Genomic DNA, 10,060 nt, shown 5'->3' with positions numbered 1-10,060 from the left:
CTGGAAAAACATTACATCAGACAACAGACAGAGCAAAATCAACTTAATAACTGAACTTCAACAAGGTGGGTGAATACTGGCAATTTACAGGGTAACAGGCAAATCAGCAAACAGCCAGAGATACTCGAGTTCAGAGATGGTTGTTACAATATTAACTTGTCACAGAAGTTGTTGTCTGTTATTATTAGGTACATGCACAATCACATCATCGAATCCTCGATTCTGCAAGCTGGGCGTTGTATGCTTCTGAGATCACCTTACAGAACAAGGTACAGGAACATCAGGGAGCGAGAAAGAGAGATAGGGCAGAGGGAAAGGAAAGAGTAAGAGAATGAATGAGGGTAGAAAAGGAAGTGAGAGCGAATGAAAGAGAAGGCTATAGGATAGAAAGTGAGAGAGATCAAAAGGTAGTGAGGTAGAGAGAGGAGGGAGAGAGAAAAGGCAGAGAGGCAACAGAGAGAGAAGGAGAGAGAGAATGAAAGGGGTGGGAGAGAGAGAGAAAGAGAGAAGAGGCAGAGAAAGAGGAAATGAAGAGAGGAGGAAGAGAGAGGAGGTAGAGAGAGGAGGTAGAGAGCAATATTCCACCCAACAGGGTAAATCTTTTTCTCTTCCATCCATTCCCTTAATGTCACCAATTCTGATTGGTCGGATGAGCTGGTACGCTTCAATGGCACAAGGACTGTGGGCTGCAGTTATTTGATTGGCGAGCTGAGCTGAGCGGGTTCTACGAATAGCCAGTGTGGGTTATAAGGGCGTTGCAGGCTGCATTGCTGTAACATTCTCTCTCTCTCTCTCTGATACAGTTTATTCCTTCCATTCCTTCTTAAGACTCAGGAGCCACTCCCAGCTCAGGTGGTCACTCTTGTCATCGTCTGTGAAGTTCGATTTCACAGTGTAAGTGCCACGAGCTGCTATGCCCTTTGGTGCCTCCTCTGGTGTGGACACAAACTCGTATTCCTCAGCACGTGGTCCATAGCTGCCCACCATGCACACAACCTTATCCACTGATCGGATAGAGAGAAGACAGAAGGAAGAATGAATTTACATTTCTATAGCACCTTTCATCACCTCAAGACTAAAGTGCTTCACAACCAATGAAGTAACTTTTAAAGTGTACTCACGGTTGTAATGCACAGCAGTCAATTTCTACACAGCATGATACCACACATAGCAATGAGATAATCAGCTTTACTGATGTTTGTTCAGGGATAAATATTGGTCCCCGGATATCAGGAAAAACTCCGCTGCTTTTCTTCAAATAAAATCATTAGAATATTTTTAAATCTACCTGAGAGGATAGACAGAGCAGTGGTCTAAGGTCTCACTGAAAGACAGCATCTCTGACAGTGTGGCACTCCCTCAGTATTGACCCTCTGAAAGTGGAGTCCTCCCTCTAACAGGGCAGCAGTACTACACTGGGAGCTCCAGCCTCAATTACATTCTTAAATTTATGGACTGAGCCTTGAAGCCTCAGCCTTCTAACTCAGAGACACAAGTGCTACCCAATGAGCCACACTGACACCTGTATCAATTGATTGGTAAAGTCAGTGTGGAGGATGCACAGATGGATTGCATTTCCCAACACCAGGTAAATATTCAGCAAGGACTCAGCCAATCCATAAAACATTATAACCAAACATGGGCTCTGTTCATTGTTGCAGGATGTTGGCTATCATTCTGGAGGTCTTAATGTAGTCTTAAGTTGGTAAACTGTATGTATTTATTAGCTACAAGAACTATGTACATATATACAGTAAAGGTTCCAAGCCTCCATGCTTGCTTGTGCGCACAGCTTTGTCCAACACTAGACTGCCCCCTATGTGTTCTCTTACATCACAGTGTGGGCGGTACTGTACTCAGTCCCACGTTAACCCTATATGTGCCAGACTGTTATACTACATTAATGTAACGGAATTACCCAGAACGGTGCATTTGTACAGCTCTAAGTGCTCACAAGGGTTACTGATAATTCTTTACCATCACTGGGGCTTCATGAATTGCAATGAATTCCAGCCAACGTTCTCACTGATGCCTTGGTCCAGCTGCTCCCGCTCTGAGCTTAAATTCATGTCAGGGAGGGAAACCTTGCAGGAGCTGGTCTGCTTGGCCTCACCTGCTCCACACTCTTTCCTGAGCTAAAAAGTTTCAGGAGCATTTCTTTGGGATCCAAATGGATTGTTGTCACCCAGCCACCAGGGTGTGAACTGTGACTCGTTCTCCAGCATTTGATTCAAAAGCACATCCGCTTGGTGACCTCTGACCCCCACCCCACTATGTTTTAATGTCCTTACAACCTCTTGCTTCTCTGCAAGATTCACAGTCTGAAGTGTGTCTCGGTTCCAATGTTGGATTGACTGGATTGCTGGTAAAGCTGGCCCTGTCTTAGTTATCCTGAGAAGGTGGTGGTGAGCTGCCTTCTTTGTTTGACTGAGGGGTTACAAGACCATTTCAGGGGGCAGTTAAGAGTCAACCACATTGCTGTGGGTCCTGAGGCACATGTAGGCCAGACCGGGTAATGGCAGCAGATTTCCTTCCCTAAAGGACATTAGTGAACCAGATGGGTTTTTATGATGATCGGCAGTTTCATGGTGACTTTTATTGATCTTAATGCTTGATTCAACTTCTCAATCTGCCATTGTGGGATTTGAACACTTGTTTTCTATATTATTAGTTCAGTAGCATAATGAGTATAGTGCTGTACCCACACATGGTGGAGTAGATCTATTCACTGGATCCCTAGTGAGAAAACCAGAAGATGCCAGTTACAGATATCACTCAATTCCCACTTTCAGTGCGATCAGCGAGAATAAATATCAGTTGTAACTAACCCAGTAACACTCCGCGGCAGTGAGCTAAAACTCAATCTCTTTTCACAATTGCCTTACCTTTTATCCCCTTCCTGAAGGTGGTTGCTACATACTTCAATCCTGAAACAATTTCTTTATTTACCTGGAAAAAGAAAAGATTTCAGTTCTCACTGAAGTTAGTAAAAGTATTCATGGAATAAAACGAGACTCAGAAAGAGAGAATCTGCTGAGGTTTGGAGTGTCAATTCAACACAGGAATTAATTGTTTCAATTTCCTTTCCATTATTTCAATTAAGGTTTCTTTTGGGTTGGAAAGAGGCTTTGATGTGGTGAAGTGAGGGACTTTAGTGTTGGAGTGTGGAACATTGTCACTCACTGTCCTCACCAAACACTCCCAGGACAGCACGGGTTAGATACAGAGTAAAGCTCTATCTACACTGTCCCCATCAAACACTCCGAGGAAAGCACAGGTTAGATACAGAATAAAGCTCCCTCTACACTGTCCCCATCAAACACTCCCAGGACAGCACAGGTTAGATACAGAGTAAAGCTCCCTCTACACTGTTCCCGTCAAACACTCCCAGGACAGATACAGCACGGGGTTAGATACAGAGTAAAGCTCCCTGTACACTGTCCCCATCAAACACTCCCAGGACAGATACAGCACGGGGTTAGATACAGAGTAAAGCTCCCTCTACACTGTCCCCATCAAACACTCCCAGGACAGATACAGCACGGGGTTAGATACAGAGTAAAGCTCCCTGTACACTGTCCCCATCAAACACTCCCAGGACAGATACAGCACAGGGTTAGATACAGAGTAAAGCTCCTGCACAGTCCCCATCAAACACTCCAAGTGCATTTGAGATAAAATCAGAATTAAGGGTAGATCCTGGGCATCTCCAAGGATTGATGATTCTGAATGTAGAGTTGTCTCCTAATTTGGTTTGAGAATAGCTGAGCAAAGTTACGCAGTTATATGGACACAGTCCCTTTCAAAAGATGATTTTTGTGGCAAATATACCCAAATATCTATCCATGTGGTATTAACCTGGGATAGTCAAACATTAACTCTGCTTGATGTATTAGAATTTTTAATTTTCCATTCCTGATTTTCTGACATTACTTCTTTAAGATAGGAATAATACGGATCCAATGACAGATGGGCTGAACTTTGTAGACGTGGGCCAATGATATTTCATGTCATTAATAACATTGCTTCTACAGTTAGTTTAATGAGAGAGTGTGAGAGCTGTTTGCTTATGAACACTAATAACCCACACACATATTGTGTGTGAAAAACCTCCAGTTCTACACATGTCCCTTCTGGATATGTCAAGGTTGGAAATTTACAGATAAATAGGCACAAACCATAAAAGCCCCAAAATATGTGGCTTCTGTGAAAATATTTCAACCTCAGCATTAACCAGATCAACAAAACCGAGGCCAAAAATCACTTGGCGTTTGGCTCCTCAAAGTAAATCCCTGTTATAGTCAAGGTTCACCCGATGGGATGATGTGTAGGTACAGGCAGTGGATACATCTCTGTCTCTCTCTCCCCCCTCTCCTCTCTCTTCCTTTCTTTCTCTCTCTCCTCTCCTCTCTCTTTCTCTCTCTGTCTCTCTCTCCCCTCTCCCTTCTTTCTTTCTTTCTCTCTCCTCTCTCTTTCCTTTACTCTCTCTCTCTTGCTTTCCATTCTCTCTCATTCACTTTTGTCTCTCTCTCTCTTTCACTTTCCTCTCTCACTTTCCTCTCCCCTCTCTCTCTCTCACTTTCTCCTCTCTCTCTCTCGCTCTCTCTCCTTTCCGTCTGCTCCCTATCGCCTTCAGTTATAAACCTGAACACACATCTCAAAGAGTCAATACTAGTGACAAACATGTTTTGAACCCTGATACTGGGACTTTAAGGGTTAAATAATGAGGTCAGGCTGCAGAGATATTGCCTTGTATATCGAAGATTAAGGGGTGATTTAATTGAGGTTTTTACAATGATTAAAGGATTTGATAGGGTGGATGGGGAGATTCCATTTCCTCTGACAGGTGGGTGTTGGCGGGGTGGAGGATCCAGAATGAGGGAGCAGAACCTTAAAATGAGAGGTAGGCTATTCAGAGGTGATGTCAGGAAGCACTTTTCACATAAAAGGGGAATGGAAATCTAGAACTCTCTTCCCCCCAAAAAAGCTGAGATTGATAGATTTTTGTTGGACAGGGATATCGAAGGGTATGGAACTAAGGTGAGTAAATGGAGTTTAAAGAGTTTAGCCATGATCCAATCAAATTAAAGAGCAAGCTCGAGGGGCAGAGTGGCCTCCTCCTGTAAACAGGTTTTTTTTGATGCAGAGAGAATCCCAGCTGGTTTTTGGTCAGAGATTGAAACATCGATGCAGACACACAGACAGACAATGCAAAACCTGCAGAATTCGATCCTCCATCATAAAAAAATAGGAGAAAGATTCACAGAGAGAGAAGCACCGAGCAAACTGCAGAAACACTGGGTGCACAAATAGGCTAGGACCGGAGGAGAAACTTGTGGTCATGAGAGGAGCAGTGCCTGGGGAACCAAACCAACATCGTGACAAATAAGGAAATGCAAGAATGTGAGACTGACTTTGAAATGTATTTTCACTTTGTAGGACACGCCTTCCTTCAGCACAAACTTAGTGTTCTTCAGAGCCTTCAGGTCACCTGTTGAATGCAGAACAATCTGTCAGTGCCAGGAACAGCTGAGAACCATCAGCAAGAAACTGAATTTCTATAGTGCCTATCACAACACCAGGATATCCTAAAGGACTTTACAGGCAATGAAGTGCTGTTGAGGCCCAGTCACTGCTGTGATGTAGGAAACAGAGCAGCCAATTTGTGCACAGCAAGCTCCCACAAACAGCAACGTAATAATGACCAGATCATCTGTTTTAGTGACATTGGGTGAAGGATAAATATTGACCAGGACATCGAGGGAGAACTCCCCTGCTCTTCCTCGAAATAGTGGCCATGGGATCTTTCTCATCCACCTAAGAGAGCAGATGGGGCCTTGGTTTACATCTCATCTGAAAGCCGGGATGTCTGACAGTGCGGCACTCCCTCAGTTCTGGCTCTCCGACAGTGCAGCACTCCCTCAGTACTGACCCTCCGACAGTGCGGCACTCTCTCAGTACTGACCCTCCGACAGTGCAGCACTCCCTCAGTTCTGGCTCTCCGACAGTGCAGCACTCCCTCAGTACTGACCCTCCGACAGTGCAGCACTCCCTCAGTACTGACCCTCCGACAGTGCGGCACTCCCTCAGTACTGACTCTCTGACAGTGCAGCACTCCCTCAGTACTGACCCTCCGACAGTGCGGCACTCTCTCAGTAATGACCCTCCGACAGTGCAGCACTCCCTCAGTACTGACCCTCTGACAGTGCGGCACTCCCTCAGTACTGACTCTCTGACAGTGCAGCACTCCCTCAGTACTGACCCTCCGATAGTGCGGCACTCTCTCAGTAATGACCCTCCGACAGTGCAGCACTCCCTCAGTACTGACCCTCCGACAGTGCGGCACTCTCTCAGTAATGACCCTCTGACACTCTTTCAGTTCTGCACCTTGAATGCCAAATTTCCAAAGTGGGGTTGCATTCGAGGCAGAGGGATTCCCGCGGAGCCACAGCTGAAGAGCTAGAGCAGAGAGAATTGGGGAGGTGCACAAAGTGAGCTTGGGGGAGGTTGAAGGGAATGGATGTGATTTTATTGAGGCGGACGTTCAGATGGACCAGTAAACTGCTGCAGTTAATTATTGCAAGATCTGTCTGATACCAAGTGTTTGAGACATGGTCGACAGGAACTGCACCAGTTCGCAACTCATGGAAGCAGATGGCTACCCGGTCAGGGCACAGCTGGTCAGTGGAGGGGCAGCGGGTGTGCGGGAGATGGTCAGAGGCTCGAGGGAGAAAACATGGGAGGAGTTTCTATGAGTAAATGTTGACTGGTTCAATTAAATCTGCAAAGGTTTATTGGTAGAAGTTGTGATCTGTGCAAGTTGCTGACACGTCGTCTCAAGCTGATACTCACAAAACCCATTTAAGGGAGAAACTCAGAGCTGAGTCCAGGCCCTTGGCAGGTGTCAGCGTGCAAGATCTTATCATCAGGTCACCCGTAAACCCACAGAGCCAAGCTTCCTGAGCGAGCGCTTCAGTCTGTACAGCTTCACAGACGCCCAATGACCTACATTTTATAACCTCCTCCATATTTGAACATGTATTTTTTCTGTTGAAACATTAATACACACCAGCTACCCTTGCGCGGCAAGATTAAAATAAATGTATTTCAAAAAGGAAGTATTGATCAGCGTCACTTTATCTTCGATGTTTTAAGTTTGGTGCCAATCTTTTTTTTTAACAAATTGCAACAGCTGAAGCTTTGACCTGAACGAAACCATATTCGGGACTTCTGTTTGGTTGCTGAGGTGGTTGTGCATTTGCCTGAAGGACACATTTTACTGGCTAGATTGTAAACTATTGTGCATTCAATTTCCCCGAGTGTTTCATTGAAAATCTAAAGTGGCGACTAGTCTTGGTCTGTTCAATTTTGCATTAGCCTGTAACACCTAGAGACGAAAAGAAAAAAAAATATGCATTTATACGGTGCCTTTCAGAATGACCCATTGACTTTACGGCAAATTGAATGCTTTTCTTTGCAGTGTAATCCCTGTTGAAGTGGAGGAAACACCGCAGCCAATGTGTGCACAGCAAGATCCCGCAAACTGCAAAGCGATAATCGCGAGATAATTTATTTTAGTGATGCTGATGAGACACAAATATTGGGCAGGACACCAGGGAGAACTCCCCTGCCCTTGATCTGTTAAATCCACCTGAGAGAGCAGACTGGGCCTCAGTTCAACATCCCATCTGAAAGACAACACTTCTGACTCTGCAACATTCCCTCAGTACTGCACATGGACTGTCAGCCTAGATTTTTTGTGCACAGCTCTTCCAGTGGGTCTAGAACTCACAACCTTCTGACTCAGAGGTAAGAGTGCTACCCACTGCGTCACATCTGATCAATCAATGCTACCATTACACAAATAAGTTTAAATCCTATTTTTGACAATCTGCTTCTCACTTCAGGATCCTAAAGATTGAATCACTATTTTTCGTTAATCCACGGAAATTCTTCCTTTCCTTAATCTTTACCATTTCCAAGAGTCAATGGGAGGAGTTGCAAGGTGGAGCATAAACACCAGCATGGACCAGTTGGGCTGAATGGCCCATTTCTGTGCTGTAAATACTAGTTTATTCTACATAACATTTGTCACCCCCACCCCACCACCCCCTACCCCACCCCACCACCCCCCACCACCCACCCCACCACCACCACCACCACCACCCCCACCCCCACCACCAGGCCCCCCAACCCCCACCCCACCACCACCACCCCACCACCCCCACTCCCACCACCCACCCCCCCACCACCAGGCCCCCCAACCCCCACCCCACCACCACCACCCACCCCCTCACCCCCCACCCCACCACCACCCCCCCCAACACCGCCCCAACCCCCACCCCCCCAGCACCCACCCCCACCACCCACCCCCCCCACCACCAGGCCCCGCCAACCCCCACCCCACCACCACAACCACCAACCACTCACCCCCCCCCCACCCAACCAACCCGGCTCCAGAAAGTTATTTTCGGTCCAGAGATTTACCCCTGTGATAAAGCCCCAGTTGGAAATCGATGCTCGTGTTTGGTTTGTTCTCTGCCTCCCAGCTCTCTTGTACCCAGAGTGCTGACACATTCTGCTGGTGTTTGAAACTATTTGAGTTGGTAATCCTAGTCAATACTTCAAAAAGAGTTAAATAGGAGAATGGTGACAGGGTATTGGAGTGCCAGTGGGAGTTACCAACCCTGCAGGAATGCCCTGGATTCTTGTGGAATTTAAAGATTCATTTCCACACTGTTACAAGCAACATCAGGGTGAAATATTATTGGGGTGTTAAAGAAATTGTGTATTCATTTCATTTTCTTTGAATAGCTTTGTTTATTGGAGTTGGGAGAAGGGCTGTTTGGCCGGATGGGAAGTCACATGGTGAAACCTCCAGGAATGTGCCCAACTAGAGTTGGCAACTCATTAACAATGCAGCAGAGCTGAGTCTGAGTCTCATGATGAGGGAGGGAGGGAGGGAGGGAGGGAGGTGCAGGTTTGTTGCCCCCTCACATCTCCTAGCAACTGGTTACCAGTGGGACTGACTGCAGATAGCGTGTGACTCAGGTACCGGGAGGGCTACGCAGACTTGAAACAAAATTAGATGCAAATTTATGCTATGTTTATAATCCACAAAAGCTCTTCAATCATTGGACTAAATAATGGCCGTAAACTAAACAAGGCCATGTATTTCTATCTAAAACATGTTTAATTACACTCTTATTGGCACAGGGATGTGAACCTTGTTAGTCAGAGCCTCTGATAGACTGTTCATTCCTGACTGTGAATGGGTATCTCACTGCTCCAACTGTCCGCTCGTATCCTGGTCTACGCCCACATCCTGTTGGCACTCACTATCCTGTTTTTGTGTTCCTACATCCTGTTGGCAAAGTGAACTTTCTTCTACAAGTAACCAGTTATATGATGACCCAACTCTGGCCTCAGATCACTTACCAGTAAGGTCCATGGTTATCGGTTCGGGTGCTTCCTCACAGATGAGAGTCATTCGAGTCACAACCACGTTGGGTGCATTGGGATCTACAACAGGATTCAGGGTGAGAGTGTGTGAAATCACATTGAAAGCTGCTCACTCAATCCCAGCCAACAACCTTTGAAGCCTTAGCCCTTGACCTCTCCACACACCCTCTCACTCTATCCCCAACCCAAAACTCTCAGGATATCCCCCAATCCCACCCTCTCACCCTATCCTCCAATCCCACCCTCTCACCCTATCCCCAATCCCACCCTATCCCCAACCCCACCCTCTCACCCTATTCCCCAACCTCACCCTCTCACCCAACCCCACCCTCTCACCCTATCCCCAACCCCACCCTCTCACCCTATCCCCCAACTCCACCCTCTCACCCTATCCCCAATCCCACCCTCTCACCCTATCCCCAACCACACCCTCTCACTCTATTCCCCAACGTCACCCTCTCACCCAACCCCACCCTCTCATCCTATCCCCCAGTCCCACCCTCTCACCCTATCCCCAATCCAACCCTCTCACCCTATCCCCAACCCCACCCTCTCACCCTATCCCCCAACTCCACCCTCTCACTCTCTTACCCAACCC

At 46.6% G+C, this 10,060-nt stretch overlaps 1 protein-coding gene across 1 annotated transcript; it reads right to left on the bottom strand.

Moving 5' to 3' along the window:
• Positions 1–70: 70 nt before the first annotated feature.
• Positions 71–9,545, bottom strand: LOC144669445 (rho GDP-dissociation inhibitor 2-like). Its single transcript, XM_078531878.1, has 4 exons — positions 9,439–9,545; positions 5,415–5,491; positions 2,886–2,949; positions 71–1,004 (listed from the first exon to the last, which is right to left on the bottom strand). Exons 1-4 carry the CDS (start codon positions 9,488–9,490, stop codon positions 805–807), a joined length of 393 nt encoding a protein of 130 aa, XP_078388004.1. The 5' UTR covers positions 9,491–9,545; the 3' UTR covers positions 71–804.
• Positions 9,546–10,060: the final 515 nt, after the last annotated feature.

Source organism: Cetorhinus maximus, chromosome 29 (assembly GCF_964194155.1).
Source record: "Cetorhinus maximus chromosome 29, sCetMax3.hap1.1, whole genome shotgun sequence".
Lineage (NCBI taxonomy): Eukaryota > Metazoa > Chordata > Chondrichthyes > Lamniformes > Cetorhinidae > Cetorhinus > Cetorhinus maximus.
This window is presented reverse-complemented; position numbering and strand designations above follow the sequence as displayed.